At 42.4% G+C, this 17500-nt stretch overlaps 2 protein-coding genes and 1 long non-coding RNA gene across 3 annotated transcripts in view; all 3 read right to left on the reverse strand.

Annotated features, from left to right (window-relative positions):
* The window catches only part of LOC135533943 (mucin-5AC-like), a 7180-nt gene extending 7018 nt beyond the window's left edge, over window positions 1-162 (reverse strand). The window contains exon 1 of the mRNA XM_064961131.1: window positions 1-162. This exon is cut by the window's left edge and continues 144 nt beyond it. Coding sequence (XP_064817203.1) covers window positions 1-148 — 148 coding nt within the window. The 5' untranslated portion in view covers window positions 149-162.
* Window positions 163-3874: 3712 nt separating this feature from the next.
* LOC135533942 (CMRF35-like molecule 8) lies at window positions 3875-13809 on the reverse strand. The gene is made up of 5 exons (XM_064961130.1): window positions 13662-13809; window positions 9549-9866; window positions 9143-9292; window positions 8570-8671; window positions 3875-5344 (listed from the first exon to the last, which is right to left on the reverse strand). The coding sequence occupies exons 1-5, from the start codon at window positions 13699-13701 to the stop codon at window positions 5082-5084; spliced, it is 873 nt and encodes a 290-aa protein (XP_064817202.1). The 5' UTR covers window positions 13702-13809; the 3' UTR covers window positions 3875-5081.
* Window positions 13810-16428: 2619 nt separating this feature from the next.
* LOC135533944 (uncharacterized) overlaps window positions 16429-17500 on the reverse strand; it is a 2869-nt gene continuing 1797 nt past the window's right edge. The window contains exons 2-3 of the long non-coding RNA XR_010454609.1: window positions 17338-17390; window positions 16429-17234 (exon numbers count right to left, since the gene is read on the reverse strand). This is a non-coding gene — a long non-coding RNA (uncharacterized LOC135533944). The remainder of the gene's footprint in view (window positions 17235-17337; window positions 17391-17500) is intronic.

A 17500-nucleotide genomic window follows, 5' to 3' on the forward strand; every position in this document is an offset into this window, starting at 1 on the left:
CTTGAGTTGCAGTCTTGCTCCCCTTAGTTCCAACCAGAATGTCTCTACCAGAACATGTCCCCTTGCATAAGTATTTGTTGTTGTTCCCTGCCAAAGTGAACGAGCAGCCCACAGTGACATGTCCTCCTACAACTTCCTTCACATTCATGCCAGCTGACTCCACAACACACAGAGCTGTCAAACAGAAACAAACAGTACAGTCACAACTGATGACCCGTGAGAAATACTTTAACCCTGCTGAAATCTAACTTTAACCCTGCTCAAATCTAACTTTAACCCTGCTCAAATCTAACATTAACCCTGCTCAAATCTAACTTTAATCCTGCTCAAATCTAACTTTAACCCTGCTCAAATCTAACATCAACCCTGCTCAAATCTAACTTTAATCCTGCTCAAATCTAACTTTAATCCTGCTCAAACCTGACTTTAACCCTGCTCAAATCTAATTTAACCCTGCTCAAACCTGACTTTAACCCTGCTCAAACCTGACTTTAACCCTGCTCAAACCTGACTTTAACCCTGCTCAAACCTGACTTTAACCCTGCTCAAACCTGACTTTAACCCTGCTCAAACCTGACTTTAACCCTGCTCAAACCTGACTTTAACTCTTTAAACTCTAACAAATCTAACCCTGCTCAAATCTAACTTTAACCCTGCTCAAATCTAACTTTAATCCTGCTCAAATCTAACTTTAACCCTGCTCAAATCTAACTTTAACTCTTTAAACTCTAACAAATCTAACCCTGCTCAAATCTAACTTTAACCCTGCTCAAACCTGACTTTAACCCTGCTCAAATCTAATTTAACCCTGCTCAAACCTGACTTTAACCCTGCTCAAACCTGACTTTAACCCTGCTCAAACCTGACTTTAACCCTGCTCAAACCTGACTTTAACCCTGCTCAAACCTGACTTTAACCCTGCTCAAACCTGACTTTAACCCTGCTCAAACCTGACTTTAACCCTGCTCAAACCTGACTTTAACCCTGCTCAAACCTGACTTTAACCCTGCTCAAACCTGACTTTAACTCTTTAAACTCTAACAAATCTAACCCTGCTCAAATCTAACTTTAACCCTGCTCAAATCTAACTTTAACCCTGCTCAATTCTAACTTTAATCCTGCTCAAATCTAACTTTAACTCTTTAAACTCTAACAAATCTAACCCTGCTCAAATCTAACTTTAACCCTGCTCAAACCTGACTTTAACCCTGCTCAAATCTAATTTAACCCTGCTCAAATCTTACTTTAACCCTGCTCAAACCTGACTTTAACCCTGCTCAAACCTGACTTTAACCCTGCTCAAACCTGACTTTAACCCTGCTCAAACCTGACTTTAACCCTGCTCAAACCTGACTTTAACCCTGCTCAAACCTGACTTTAACCCTGCTCAAACCTGACTTTAACCCTGCTCAAACCTGACTTTAACCCTGCTCAAACCTGACTTTAACCCTGCTCAAACCTGACTTTAACCCTGCTCAAACCCATGTAAACGACCAACGTATCAAACATTTTAAGTAAAGTGCATTATCATAAGTGGGGGAAAAACTCAGAACTGTAAAACATTCTGGCTCCTTATAGACAAAAACATATCTTATTCCATATGTACCAAATGATCCAGACAGTATTATGGAGAGAGAGAGAGAGAGAGAGGGAGAGAGAGGGAGAGAGACAAATCTTATTCCTTCTGTACTATATCAGACAGACAGACAGACAGACAGACAGACAGACAGCCAGACAGACAGACAGACAGACAGGCAGACAGACAGACAGACAGACAGACAGTCAGAACTCACCTGAGAGGAGACAGCAGGAGACAACATGGAGTATCTTCATTCTGGACAGTTACTCCTCAGTTACTATACTGTTAAAGTTACTTTACTACCAGTTACTATACTGTTAAAGTTACTTTACTACCACAGTTACTATACTGTTAAAGTTACTTTACTACCACAGTTACTATACTGTTAAAGTTACTTTACTACCACAGTTACTATACTGTTAAAGTTACTTTACTACCACAGTTACTATACTGTTACAGTTACTTTACTACCACAGTTACTATACTGTTAAAGTTACTTTACTACCACAGTTACTATACTGTTAAAGTTACTTTACTACCACAGTTACTATACTGTTAAAGTTACTTTACTATCACAGTTACTATACTGTTACAGTTACTTTACTACCACAGTTACTATACTGTTAAAGTTACTTTACTATCACAGTTACTATACTGTTACAGTTACTTTACTACCACAGTTACTATACTGTTAAAGTTACTTTACTATCACAGTCTGGATGTCAGAAGGTGAATTCACCAATTTGTAAGTCGCTCTGGATAAGAGCGTCTGCTAAATGACTTAAATGTAATGTAATGTAAATGTTACTATACTGTTAAAGTTACTTTACTATCACAGTTACTATACTGTTGAAGTTACTTTACTCTTACAGTTACTATTCTGTTAAAGTTACTTTACTATCACAATAACTCTAATGTTAAAGTTATTTTACTATACTACCAGCTCGTTCAGGTCCACAACAGAGTCTCTGTCAGCTACACACTTGACAGCAGGGTGTCTCTGAAATGCTCTGTCTTCCTTAATTGAAAGCTCCTCCCTCATCTGACACCCCACCCCTCTCCTCTGTCTCTCCCTTTCTCTTTATCTAGCTCTCTTTATCTCTCTCTTTCTCTCTCCCCTCTCTCCCTCTCTCCCTCTCTCTCTCTGTCCTTTTGTCTCTGTCTTTAAATTAAATTAAATTCAAAGGGCTTTATTGGCAACAATTGGGAAACATGCTTCCATTGTAAAAGCAGAGATACGGTAAATCTCTGTCTGTCTGTCTGTCTCTCTCTCTCTCTCTCTCGCTCTCTCTCTCTCTCTCTCTCTCAATTCAATTCAATTCAATTTCAATTTAAGGGCTTTATTGGCATGAGAAACATGTGTTAACATTGCCCAAGCAAGTGAAGGAGATAATAAACAAAAGTGAAATAAACAATCAAAATGAACAGTCTCTCTCTCTCTTTCTCTCTGCATGTCAAGGAGATGAGTATAGTGATGCTGGTGGTGAAGGGGGTGGGCATTAGCCTACACATCCTGATGATTTCTCTGTAGTGACCTCAGTGTCTGCAGGTCTATATGTGCTGCAGAGTGAAACTGGTTCAAACTGGTTGAAACTGGTTGAACTCAGCTAGCTGTGGTGACAAAGTGTTAAAACTGTCAACTTCTCTGTTCTAAAGTTACCATGTTTATTTCAGCAGAGGAGGAACACATTGTTGAGATGATGACAATACAAAGACTGTATTTTGATCAATAAATGTCAGAAAAAAGTTATAAAATATATTGATGTGTACTTTAACTATATTGTCATCATCTCAACAATGTGAGTGTAAGTTATAAACTCAACAGATGAGTTTCTGAACAGAAGAAACATCCCTCCTCTACAACCCAACTCCCCCTTAATGAATGATGTCATCACATAACAGACAAGCTACTGAGATCTCAGTAAACCAACAGAACGACCTCCACATCGCCCTCTACAGAATGTTATCAGTACTGATGAATAAATCTACTATAATCTCCACCACCAGTCGTCTCTCTATTGATCCTGGGGGAGGAGGTTACAGTCTAATAAACTACATGTTTCAAAACGGTCAATTCAGGAAGTGAAGTGACATTCCATTCATGGATTGAAAAGTCCACATGGAAAATGATGGTCATCAATGATAAATTGAATTGTGATTCATTGTCTGTGTTGAAATGGAATTGAATAAAACAATTGTTTGTTTCAGCAGAGGAGGAACACATTGTTGAGATGATGACAATATAGTTTAAGTGTGTCACGGCTGTTGAAAGAACTGGACCAAGGTGCAGCGTGGTGAGCGTACATATTCCTTTTTATTTAGGATGACGCGGACAAAAACAATAAACAATACATAAACAACCGTGAAGCTTAAGGCTATAGTGCCAACAAACAAAGACAACTTCCCACACAGAAAGGATGGAACAGGGCTACCTAAGTATGGTTCCCAATCAGAGACAACGATAGACAGCTGTCCCTGGTTGAGAACCATACCTGGCCAAAATATAGAAACCCAACATCATAGAAAATGAAACCTAGAATGCCCTTCCCAAATCACACCTTGATCAAACCAAATAGAGACATTAAAAGGCTCTCTACGGACAGGGCGTGACAAATTACACATCAATATATTTTATTACATTGATCCATGTGTTAAATATGGTGCAGAATGGATTTCCAAAAGTAGAAATGGTTACAAAGAATAACATTTTACTAACACGCTCTTGTCTCTGTGTCAATGTAATGGTGTCATCATTTCAGTTTGGGTCTGTTGTGTTGAGGGTTTGGTAGGTGGAGTCTTGGGTTGTTGTGTTGAGGGTTTGGTAGGTGGAGTCTTGGGTTGTTGTGTTGAGGGTTTGGTAGGTGGAGTCTTGGGTTGTTGTATTGAGGGTTTGGTGGGTGGAGTCTTGGGTTGCTATGTTGAGGGTTTGGTAGGTGGAGTCTTGGGTTGCTGGGTTGAGGGTTTGGTAGGTGGAGTCTTGGGTTGCTATGTTGAGGGTTTGGTATGTGGAGTCTTGGGTTGTTGTGTTGAGGGTTTGGTAAGTGGAGTCTTGGGTTGTTGTGTTGAGGGTTTGTTCGGTGGATTCTTGGGTTGTTGTATTGAGGGTTTGGTAGGTGGAGTCTTGGGTTGCTATGTTGAGGGTTTGGTAGGTGGAGTCTTGGGTTGTTGTGTTGAGGGTTTGGTAGGTGGAGTCTTGGGTTGCTATGTTGAGGGTTTGGTAGGTGGAGTCTTGGGTTGTTGTATTGAGGGTTTGGTATGTGGAGTCTTGGGTTGTTGTGTTGAGGGTTTGGTAAGTGGAGTCTTGGGTTGCTGTGTTGAGGGTTTGGTAGGTGGAGTCTTGGGTTGTTGTGTTGAGGGTTTGGTAGGTGGAGTCTTGGGTTGCTATGTTGAGGGTTTGGTAGGTGGAGTCTTGGGTTGCTATGTTGAGGGTTTGGTAGGTGGAGTCTTGGGTTGCTATGTTGAGGGTTTGGTAGGTGGAGTCTTGGGTTGCTATGTTGAGGGTTTAGTAGGTGGAGTCTTGGGTTGTTGTGTTGAGGGTTTGGTAAGTGGAGTCTTGGGTTGTTGTGTTGAGGGTTTGGTAAGTGGAGTCTTGGGTTGTTGTGTTGAGGGTTTGTTCGGTGGATTCTTGGGTTGTTGTATTGAGGGTTTGGTAGGTGGAGTCTTGGGTTGTTTTATTGAGGGTTTGGTAGGTGGAGTCTTGGGTTGTTGTGTGTAGGGTTTGGTAAGTGGAGTCTTGGGTTGTTGTGTCTGGATTGGTGACTGGCCCTGTGGAACACAACATATTAATCTTGTGTGTGTGCACGTGCAGTGGTGTCGTAGTGTAGTAGAGGTGTAGTGTGTACTAGTGTAGTGGTGTAGTGGTGTAGTAGTGTAGTGTCGTAGTAGTGTAGTGGTGTAGTAGTGTAGCGGTGTAGTAGCGTAGTGGTGTAATAGTGTAGTGGTGCCTGGAGCAGTGGCTATACTCTAATGTTGCCCAAAATGTCCAAAACGGCCCACCTGCCGAAGGAAAGGCGCCGCGTGTGAAAACTTCTATGAGAAACAGTTACATGTTCTTTGAATGACCTAAAATGATACATCTTCCACAGTCAGGCAAACCCAAGCTGAACTCTGCTGGCCTGAATATTTTCTTCATGCTAACAGTTCTAGCAGGAGTATCCAGGCCAATCTGGGCTTGGCATGGCTCAGTGTCAGCTTAGTTCTGCAGTGTGTAAACCACCATTGTGTTCTTGTGTTCTGAGTTCCTACAGTACCTCTCTTCCCACTACAGAGCCAAGCTGGACTGGACTGGCCTGGTTAGTCATTCAACTGAAGCCTGGAACTGAAATGACAGTGAAAATGTGAAAATTATCTATCAGATCCAGCAGGGTGGAAAGGGGTTTAGTGACAGTACTGGTACTCATAATACACTATAGTCTAATAAATTATACTCTACCCCTTGTATTAGTGTTAAAAGGGGTTTAGTGACAGTACTGGTACTGCATAATATACTATAGTCTAATAAATTATACTCTACTCCTTGTATTAGTGTTAAAAGGGGTTTAAGACAGTACTGGTACTGCATAATATACTATAGTCTAATAAATTATACTCTACTCCTTGTATTAGTGTTAAAAGGGGTTTAGTGACAGTGCTGGTACTCATAATATACTATAGTCTAATAAATTATACTCTACCCCTTGTATTAGTGTTAAAAGGGGTGTAGTGACAGTACTGGTACTGCATAATATACTATAGTCTAATAAATTATACTCTACTCCTTGTATTAGTGTTAAAAGTGGTGTAGTGACAGTACTGGTACTGCATAATATACTATAGTCTAATAAATTATACTCTACTCCTTGTATTAGTGTTAAAAGGGGTTTAGTGACAGTACTGGTACTGCATAATATACTATAGTCTAATAAATTATACTCTACTCCTTGTATTAGTGTTAAAAGGGGTGTAGTGACAGTACTGGTACTGCATAATATACTGTAGTCTAATAAATTATACTCTACTCCTTGTATTAGTGTTAAAAGGGGTGTAGTGACAGTACTGGTACTGCATAATATACTGTAGTCTAATAAATTATACTCTACCCCTCCTGTGAAACAAAACTAGATAGTGCTGGATAGCAAGTTGGATAATGTACAGAGAGGTTGATGTGAGTCGACCAAGAAATAGGTCACTGACAGGCTGTGTAATTGATGGAAAGACAACAAATTACTAGTGATTTCAACAAGGTTGTTACGTTTTAAAATACCTAAAGTTGGATTAGGAAAGTTGTTTGAAATGTTTGGACAGCGTTTACAGGTAACTTATTAGATATTTTGTAGTCATGCTGGGTGAGTTGGAACCAGTGTTTTTCTGAATCAAACTCGCCAAATAAATGGACATTTTGGAGATATATCGACAGAATTAATCGAACAAAAGGACCATGAGTGATGTTTATGGGACATATTGGAGAGCCAACAGAAGAAGTTCTTCAAAGGTAAGGCATGAATTATATCTTTATTTCTGAGTTTTGTGTCACACCTGGCGGGTTGAAATGTGATTGTCATGTGTTTGTTTGAAGTCCTCAGATAATCGCATGGTTTCACCGTAAAGCTTTTTTGAAATCTGACAAGGTTGCTAGATTAACAAGAAGTTAAGCTTTAATTTGTTGTATTGCACTTGTGAATGTATGAAAGTTAAATATTTCTAGTATTTTTTTATTTATTTCGCGCTCTGCAATTTCACCGGATGTTTTCAGTGAACCTGGCCATAACAGGTTTTTTAACACAGCAGCCCCATATCATCAGGTGCAAAATATTATTTTCTAATATTTAATTTTTCAGTCCATTATATTGATATTAGATCTACAAAACAGATGTGTGTTGACTGTGATTAGGCCACGGGAAAATAATACTGTCTGCTAGGCTAAACTAACTTACAACTAACTTACTAACTTACAAACTCGGCTGTATATGATGGCATTGCACTATTATGGTGTTTCTAAAAATGAATTAAAAGGCATTGGAATAATGAATATTTTGTTTTAATTGTATTTAATTCTAAGTTTAAAAAATTGGTTTTATTTCATATTATAGAGCCTAAATGTTCAATTTAAAGTCTATATTGGTTGAATACAACAAGATGTTGTTGAAATGCTGAGTGCTCCTGCTACCTATAGAGTGTCACAAATGCTTCACAAGGCTACAGCCTTGAAGTAATAATAGCTTAATATAGTCTAAATCGTTAATTTTAGTTTCTTCTTAGACTACATGGCTGACTTGTTCCTGAATGGTTTAGAGTTATTATGTTGTTTAATAGCTAACAACATGTTGTTCAAAGACGCTTCTGAGATCGGCACTGATAAGGTGTATACCTCCTCTCCACTACGTTGATAAGTATCAGTGGGGATTAGAAGTCAGTATACTCCACTACGTTGATAAGTATCAGTGGGGATTAGAAGTCAGTATACTCCACTACGTTGATAAGTATCAGTGGGGATTAGAAGTCAGTATACTCCACTACGTTGATAAGTATCAGTGGGGATTAGAAGTCAGTATACTCCACTACGTTGATAAGTATCAGTGGGGATTAGAAGTCAGTATACTCCACTACGTTGATAAGTATCAGTGGGGATTAGAAGTCATTTTACACAAAACAAGTGTGTATACACTGTACATACATGCATACATACATACATACATACATACATACATACATACATACATACATACATACATACATACATGCATACATGCATACATACATACATACATACATACATACATTCATACATACATATCAGTGGGTATTAGAAGTCAGTATACTCCACTACTTTGATAAGTATCAGTGGGTATTAAGTCAGTATACTCCACTACTTTGATAAGTATCAGTGGGGATTAGAAGTCATTTTACACAAAACAAGTGTGTATACACTGTACATACATACATACATACATACATACATACATACATACATACATACATACATACATACATACATTCATGTGAGTGACTCACTTGATGATGTCCTGTCTCTCCTCCATTTGTAGATCAGTAGCAGGATGAGTCCCACCACCAACACAGTCAGACTCACACACACCATGATGACCACTGGGGTAACTGATAGGAACACAGACAGACAGATAGATTTAAATATAGACAGACAGACATATTGTTAGATAGTGATCAGAGTAATCATAGCAACCTCAAGAGTGACATGACTTCCTGTTGGCCTCTATATCATCAGCATGACAACATGGCCATTAGTAGAAAACATACTGACCAGCACTCGCACTCTGTCCAAGGTAGGAGAATCTAGAGATGGAGGAGAGGGGGGCAGAGAGAGAGAGAAAGAGAGAGAGAGCGAGAGAGCGAGAGAGCGAGAGACAGAGAGACAGAGAGACAGAGAGAGAGAGCGAGAGAGCGAGAGAGAGCGAGAGAGAGACAGAGAGCGAGAGATGTGTCCAATGCATGACCAGATATAGTTGATTCTGTCTATATTATCTGATAGCCTGATAACATTATATAGCAGTGTATTATAGTTGTCTGAAGGTGAATGAATGAATGATGGAAGTGACAGGTGCATCATACCTGTTCTCTGTGAAGGACCAACACTGATGTCTCCAGATGCCTTAAATGTAGAAGAGAGGGTTGTGGAGAGGTTAGAGGATGTTGTAGAGAGGTTTGGTAAGGTTGTGGGGACATGGGGTCTGGAGGTGAGTGTTGAGGTTTCAGGAGAAGCTGTATGTGAAAAGGCAGTATAGGTTAAAACAAGTAAAGTAACCATGTTGATGTAATGTCTGTTGAAATAACTCAGAAAGCCTCGAACAAACAAACAATGTTCAAGACAACTGTGATGGAGTGTTAACTTACCATCTGTAACTGTGATGGAGTGTTAACTTACCATCTGTAACTGTGATGGAGTGTTAACTTACCATCTGTAACTGTGATGGAGTGTTAACTTACCATCTGTAACTGTGATGGAGTGTTAACTTACCATCTGTAACTGTGAGATGCACCTCTTGGTATGTGTCTGGGCCATATCTCTCCACTCCACACCAGTAGGTCCCTGAGTCTGACTTCATCAGGTTCTTGATGGTCACATAGACTCCATCACTGTTGTCTTCTATACTGTATCTACCTTGAGTTGCAGTCTTGCTCCCCTTAGTTCCAACCAGAATGTCTCTACCAGAACATGTCCCCTTGCAGAAGTATTTGTTGTTGTTCCGTGCCAAAGTGAACGAGCAGCCCACAGTGACATGTCCTCCTACAACTTCCTTCACATTCATGCCAGCAGACTCCACAACACACAGAGCTGTCAAACAGAAACACACAGAGCTGTCAAACAGAAACACACAGAGCTGTCAAACAGAAACACAGTACAATCACAACTGATGGCCTGTGAGATATACTTCAACCCTGCTCAAATCTAACTTTAACCCTGCTCAAATCTAACTTTAACCCTGCTCAAATCTAACTTTAACCCTGCTCAAATCTAACTTTAACCCTGCTCAAATCTAACTTTAACCCTGCTCAAATCTAACTTTAACCCTGCTCAAATCTAACTTTAACCCTGCTCAAATCTAACTTTAACCCTGCTCAAATCTAACTTTAACCCTGCTCAAATCTATCTTTAACCCTGCTCAAATCTAACTTTAACCCTGCTCAAATCTAACTTTAACCCTGCTCAAATCTATCTTTAACCCTGCTCAAATCTAACTTTAACCCTGCTCAAATCTATCTTTAACCCTGCTCAAATCTAACTTCAACCCTGCTCAAATCTAACTTTAACCCTGCTCAAATCTAACTTTAACCCTGCTCAAATCTAACTTTAACCCTGCTCAAATCTAACTTTAACCCTGCTCAAATCTAACTTTAACCCTGCTCAAATCTAACTTTAACCCTGCTCAAATCTAACTTTAACCCTGCTCAAATCTAATTTTAACCCTGCTCAAATCTAACTTTAACCCTGCTCAAATCTAACTTTAACCCTGCTCAAATCTAACTTTAACCCTGCTCAAATCTAACTTTAACCCTGCTCAAATCTAACTTTAACCCTGCTCACATCTTGCTTTACCCGTTAATACTACGCTGACTACACGGGCTCTGATGTTTGTCGGAGGTGGAAAGGCTTGCAAGCCATTACAGACTACAAAGGCAAGACGAGATCTACCCAGTAACACAACGTTTACCAGGCGAGCTAAACTACTTCTATGCTAGCTTCGAGGCAAATATTCTAATCAAATGTATTTATAAAGCCCTTCTTACATCAGCTGATATCTCCAAGTGCTGTACAGAAACCCAGCCTAAAACCCCAAACAGCAAGCAATGCAGGTGTAGAAGCACTAGGTGGCTAAGAAAAACTCCCTATAAAAGGCCAGGAAGAAACCTAGTGTCACGCCCGTCTGAGACCAAAGCGCAGCGTGGTACGTGTTCATGATGATTTATTAAAACTGAACACTGGAACAAAATAACAAAGTGGAACAAAACGAAACAGTTCTGTCAGGTGCAGACACAAAACAGAAAACAACTACCCATGAATCACAGGTGGGAAAAGGCTGCCTAAGTATGATTCCCAATCAGAGACAATGATAGACAGCTGTCTCTGATTGAGAACCATACCCAGCCAAAACATTGAAACACAAAATCTAGAAATAAAGAACATAGAATGCCCACCCAAATCACACCCTGACCAAACCAAAATAGAGACATAAAAAGGCTCTCCCAGGTCAGGGCGTGATGCGGGGCGCTAGCACAGGATGCACTGGGCTGTGCAGACGCACCGGAGACACAGAGCGCAGAGCCGGTGCAGGATACCCTTTGTAAGAACAGTTTGAATTGAGGTTCCACCTCATTCATTCACATAAAAGTCATTTCAATACATTTTTTTTGTAATTTCTGACCTGGACAAAACACTTCCCAATTGTTTGTGCAGTTCAAGTCTGCAGACATTTGCTCATCTCTCGTCCTGCACACACGTGTTCACATTTTCCATCTGTTGCCTGCATCACAGTCATAGTTGTTTTCATTACCAATAATAACTCTGGAAATGTGTGCGTTTCTAGCAAAGTAAGTGCCTTATTACGCTATAATAGTCTCTGCATGTCGTGTTATGTTGTTTCTACTGTAGCATAATATTTTTGTGTATATTCCTTATAACCGCGGACACGCCAGGTAACGGTAGTCATTTCATAACCTTTATGGTGTTATACTCAAAGCTTATGTAGCTAGCTAAATTATTCTATTAGCTCTGGAAAACAATGCTAATTGCGTCAGAGAAGTATTAGCATGTGTTGTATTTTGAAGCCTTATGACTCCCAAGTGGCACAGCGTCTCAGTGCTAGAGGCGTCACCACAGACACCCATCTTCAAATCCAGTCTGGGTTTCTATCAAAGTAAGTGCCTTACTGCAGAGGGTAGTGCTTACGGCCCAGTACATCACTGGGGCCAAGCTTCCTGCCATCCAGGACCTCTATATCAGGCGGTGTCAGAGGAAGGCCCTAAAAATTGTCAAAGACTCCAGCCACCCTGGTCATAGACTGTTCTCTCTGCTATACTGCACGGCAAGCGGTACCGGAGCACCAAGTCTTGGTCCAAGAGGCTTCTATAAACAGCTTCTACCCCCAAACCCATAAGACCCCTATATATCTAAACAAATGGCTATCCAGACTTTGCATCCCCCCCCCCCAATGCTGCTCTCTGGTGTTGTCATCTATGCGTGGTTATTCATAATTTTTTACAACTGCATAGTTGGTTAGGGGCTTGTAAGCATGTCATTGTAAAGTCTGAACCTGTTGTGTTCGGTGCATGTGACTAATGTGATCTGATTTGAGGTGGGTTCCCGGGTCTCTACAGAGGAGTTTCTGCCGTCTCCTGCTGAGCATTAACAACTGGGAAATCAGACTTGGGGATTTGGAAATCTCTGACATCCGACTTCAGTGCATTCAAGATAAATGGTAACTGAACAAATCTATCTCTGACTGGGAAAGATTGTTTTGAATGGTCATCCTACTCGGAATTCCATCTCGGGAACTCTGGCCTCTTTCTAGAGCTCTGACTTTCTGACCTGAAGATCACTGACGTCATGATTTGATCTCGTATTTTTCTGAGTTCCCAGTTGTCTTGAAACCACCATTAAAAGTCATGGCGAGCCTCACCATCCCATATTGGTGTGAAGCTGGAATCAAAGCTCTCGTCTACATTCAAACTAAATATCGGTCCCGGGTAGATGTGACCACAGAGATGAGGTCTGCACTGTCGAACACTGCCCCTGACTCAGACTCGCATCATGAACACCCATCTCATTAGTGGTGGTGAGATAAGAGACATTATGTCAGACTAATTGGACTAAAATGTTAACATATTTTACAAATTGCCATTCGTAACGAATCATACAAAATAGATGGACATCCACAAACGAATAGATAGCAAACATAACTTATACTAATTGTAGTGTCCTGGATTGATATTTACTATGTTGCGTATCACCCGAGTCCAGGTTGCAAAACCAGCTTCTATTACCATCAGACTGTTGAACAGACATCACTAGCCGTCTACCATGTGAAGCACACTCACTCACAGCCAACGCTGCTGCCCAATGTTGTAGAGACATTGAACCACTGGTCACTTCCTGTTTCGCACTGTGTATTTAAATTCCTTACCCCGACATAGCTTATTCTAGTATTTCTACGATTGTATATTGTATTTAGTTACACTGTTTATACACACCACATATGTATTTATGTACTATATTATATTATTGACTATACTGTACTATACTGGATTCTTGACATAGCTCACTCTAGTTTATCTACTGCTGTACATATCATTCCTAGTGGAACATAAGCATTTTGCTGCACAGCTATTAACACCTGCTAAACTGTGTACGCGACCAGTAGACTTTAATTTTATACTGATCTTACTTCAACCATATGTTTATTTCCTTGTGTACTACATACGTAAATGATATTCTAGACAGTACTATAGAAACTGAGAGAGAGAGAGAGAGAGAGAGAGAAAGAGAGAGAAAAGAGAGAGAGAGAGAGAGAGAGAGAGAGAGAGAGAGAGAGAGAGAGAGAGAGAGAGAGAGAGAGAGAGGGACAGAACTCACCTGAGAGGAGACAGCAGGAGACAACATGGAGGATCTTCATTCTGGAAAGTTACTCCTCAGTTACTATACTGTTAAAGTTATTTTACTATTAGTTACTATACTGTTAAAGTTACTTTACTATCTCAGTTACTATACTGTTAAAGTTACTTTACTATAAGTAAACTATACTGTTAAAGTTACTTTACTACCACAGTTACTATACTGTTAAAGTTACTTTACTATAAGTAAACTATACTGTTAAAGTTACTTTACTACCACAGTTACTATACTGTTAAAGTTACTTTACTATCACAGTTACCTTACTACCACCTGGTGCATCAACAAGCCCAGGTCCACAACAGCTTCTCTGTCAGCGACTCTCAGTGCTACTAAACCATCACCAGTCAGACAGTGTTAAACAGCAGGGTGTTTCTGAAGTCTTCTTTCTTCCTCTGTTGACAGCTCCTCCCCCCTCTGACATCACCCCAATCTCTCTCTGTGCATGTCAGAGAGGTAGAGGTAGTGATGGTGGTAACGTGACAGCTCCTCCCCCCTCTGACACCACCCCACCCCACTCTCTCTCTGCATGTCAGAGAGGTGGAGGTAGTGATGGTGGTAACGTGACAGCTCCTCCCCCCTCTGACACCACCCCACTCTCTCTCTGCATGTCAGAGAGGTGGAGGTAGTGATGGTGGTAACGTGACAGCTCCTCCCTCCTCTGACACCACCCCACTCTCTCTCTGCATGTTAGAGAGATGGAAGTAGTGATGGTGGTAACGTGACAGCTCCTCCCCCCTCTGACACCACCCCACTCACTCTCTGCATGTCAGAGAGGTGGAGGTAGTGATGGTGGTAACGTGACAGCTCCTCCCCCCTCTGACACCACCCCACTCTCTCTCTGCATGTCAGAGAGGTGGACTTAGTGATGGTGGTAACGTGACAGCTCCTCCCTCCTCTGACACCACCCCACTCTCTCTCTGCATGTCAGAGAGATGGAAGTAGTGATGGTGGTAACGTGACAGCTCCTCCCCCCTCTGACACCACCCCACTCACTCTCTGCATGTCAGAGAGGTGGAGGTAGTGATGGTGGTAACGTGACAGCTCCTCCCCCCTCTGACACCACCCCACTCTCTCTCTGCATGTCAGAGAGATGGAGGTAGTGATGGTGGTAACGTGACAGCTCCTCCCTCCTCTGACACCACCCCACTCTCTCTCTGCATGTCAGAGAGATGGAGGTAGTGATGGTGGTAACGTGACAGCTCCTCCCTCCTCTGACACCACCCCACTCTCTCTCTGCATGTCAGAGAGATGGAAGTAGTGATGGTGGTAACGTGACAGCTCCTCCCCCCTCTGACACCACCCCACTCACTCTCTGCATGTCAGAGAGGTGGAGGTAGTGATGGTGGTAACGTGACAGCTCCTCCCCCCTCTGACACCACCCCACTCTCTCTCTGCATGTCAGAGAGGTGGAGGTAGTGATGGTGGTAACGTGACAGCTCCTCCCTCCTCTGACACCACCCCACTCTCTCTCTGCATGTCAGAGAGGTGGAGGTAGTGATGGTGGTAACGTGACAGCTCCTCCCCCCTCTGACACCACCCCACTCTCTCTCTGCATGTTAGAGAGGTGGAGGTAGTGATGGTGGTAACGTGACAGCTCCTCCCTCCTCTGACACCACCCCACTCTCTCTCTGCATGTCAGAGAGGTGGAGGTAGTGATGGTGGTAACGTGACAGCTCCTCCCCCCTCTGACACCACCCCACTCTCTCTCTGCATATCAGAGAGATGGAAGTAGTGATGGTGGTAACGTGACAGCTCCTCCCCCCTCTGACACCACCCCACTCACTCTCTGCATGTCAGAGAGGTGGAGGTAGTGATGGTGGTAACGTAACAGCTCCTCCCCCCTCTGACACCACCCCACTCTCTCTCTGCATGTCAGAGAGGTGGAGGTAGTGATGGTGGTAACGTGACAGCTCCTCCCTCCTCTGACGCCACCCCACTCTCTCTCTGCATGTCAGAGAGGTGGAGGTAGTGATGGTGGTAACGTGACAGCTCCTCCCCCCTCTGACATCACCCCACTCTCTCTCTGCATGTCAGAGAGGTGGAGGTAGTGATGGTGGTAACGTGACAGCTCCTCCCCCCTCTGACACCACCCCACTCTCTCTCTGCATGTTAGAGTGGTGGAGGTAGTGATGGTGGTAACGTGACAGCTCCTCCCCCCTCTGACACCACCCCACTCTCTCTCTGCATGTCAGAGAGGTGGAGGTAGTGATGGTGGTAACGTGACAGCCCCTCCCTCCTCTGACACCACCCTACTCTCTCTCTGCATGTCAGAGAGGTGGAGGTAGTGATGGTGGTAACGTGACAGCTCCTCCCTACTCCGACACCACCCCACTCTCTCTCTCTGCATGTCAGAGAGATGGAGGTAGTGATGGTGGTAATGGTGGTGGGAGGTTTGGGCATTAGCCTACACATCCTGTTGATTTCTCTGTGGTGACCTCAGTGTCTGCAGGTCTATATGTGCAGCAGAGTGAAACTGGTTCAAACCGGCCGGAGGTTAGACTTCTAAACCAACAGAGAACTCAGCTATATGTGGTGACTAAGTGTTAAAACTGTCAACTTCTCTGTTCTAAAGTTACCATGTTGGTTTCAGCAGAGGAAGAACACATTGTTGAGATGATTACAATATAGTTAATAAACATCAATATATTTTATAACCTTATTCTGACATTTAATTGATCCAAATACAGTCTTTGTAAATGATCAACTCAACAGATGACTTTCTGAACAGAAGAAACATCCCTCCTCTACAACCCAACTCCCCCTTAATGAATGATGTCATCGCATAACAGACAAGCTTCTGAGATCTCAGTAAACCAATAGAACAACTTAAACTGTGAAGGCGGAGTTTGTTGACTCCACCCCTTTATGGAGATTCCCTGCCAGTTTTGAGCAGGGCATTCAACCTTCGCCGCCGGGCTCCTAAATTGCCCATCAAGTGAAACCTGCGCTCACCCGGGCAAGACATGAAAACTGACTGTCAGTGAGAGAACAGGAAGTAGAGAGAGAGAGAGAAAGAGACTGGCAGAGACCGTGAGCAAGAGAGAGACATAAAAAAAAGTAAAAGAGAAATTTGCTCAAAGTAGAGGTCAGCGCATATAGTTAAAATATGTCTCTTGTGATTGGTGGCCAGTGAGTGTATGTATCTTGTGATTGGTTGCCAGTGACTCAAGTGTCTCTGGGTTTGCTGATTGTGGAGTAGATGGGAGGAGCCTCAGAGGAGCTGTGTGGATGATTGACAGTAGATTAGGCGGGGCTTTGACCAAAGTTCACAGTAGCATAGTCACATGATGAAGTGCCCTCTTTAGCAAAGGCAGCGGTGGCTTCATTGGGGCAGCTGCCCTCTTTAGTGACGGTGACTCTGGCTTCATTGGGGCTACTGGGGTTCTTGTGGAAGTTGACGCTGGTGTAGAGGAGAGACTCAGAGTAGCTTATGGGTAAGTTGGCAGTGGCGTAGATAGTAGAGGTCGCAGCGCCTGAGTCTGACCTTAGGGGGCGCTCCTTTATCTCTTCATAGTCACCGTCACCATGACAACCCTGGAGAGTAGGAGAAGAGAATAGTATGACCCGCACAAACACACTCAACACACACTCAATGACATCATTCAGTCACAGAAACGAACAAACAAAATACACTGACCCCTTCGTTGTTTCCTGTGTCTGGACTCACAATGTGTGTTGAAGAGATAGATCCTGTGGAACACAAGATACACACAACACTCAGAGAGAGAGAGAGAGAGAGAGAGAGAGGACGAGAGAGAGACAGAGCGAGAGAGATAGACAGGAAGTGAGAGAGAGGATGG

The sequence above is a fragment of the Oncorhynchus masou genome, unplaced genomic scaffold (genome assembly GCF_036934945.1).
Source record: "Oncorhynchus masou masou isolate Uvic2021 unplaced genomic scaffold, UVic_Omas_1.1 unplaced_scaffold_2830, whole genome shotgun sequence".
Taxonomy (NCBI): Eukaryota; Metazoa; Chordata; class Actinopteri; order Salmoniformes; family Salmonidae; genus Oncorhynchus; species Oncorhynchus masou.

Bases quoted from the DNA above. Each gene is read 5' to 3' on its own strand.
- LOC135533942 (XM_064961130.1), bottom strand. From the start codon at position 13,701: ATGAAGATCCTCCATGTTGTCTCCTGCTGTCTCCTCTCAG. The intron at 9,867-13,661 runs GTGAGTTCTGTC...TCTGTTTGACAG, and splicing joins CTCCTGCTGTCTCCTCTCAG to CTCTGTGTGTTGTGGAGTCT. The intron at 9,293-9,548 runs GTAAGTTAACAC...TTTCACATACAG, and splicing joins GCATCTCACAGTTACAGATG to CTTCTCCTGAAACCTCAACA.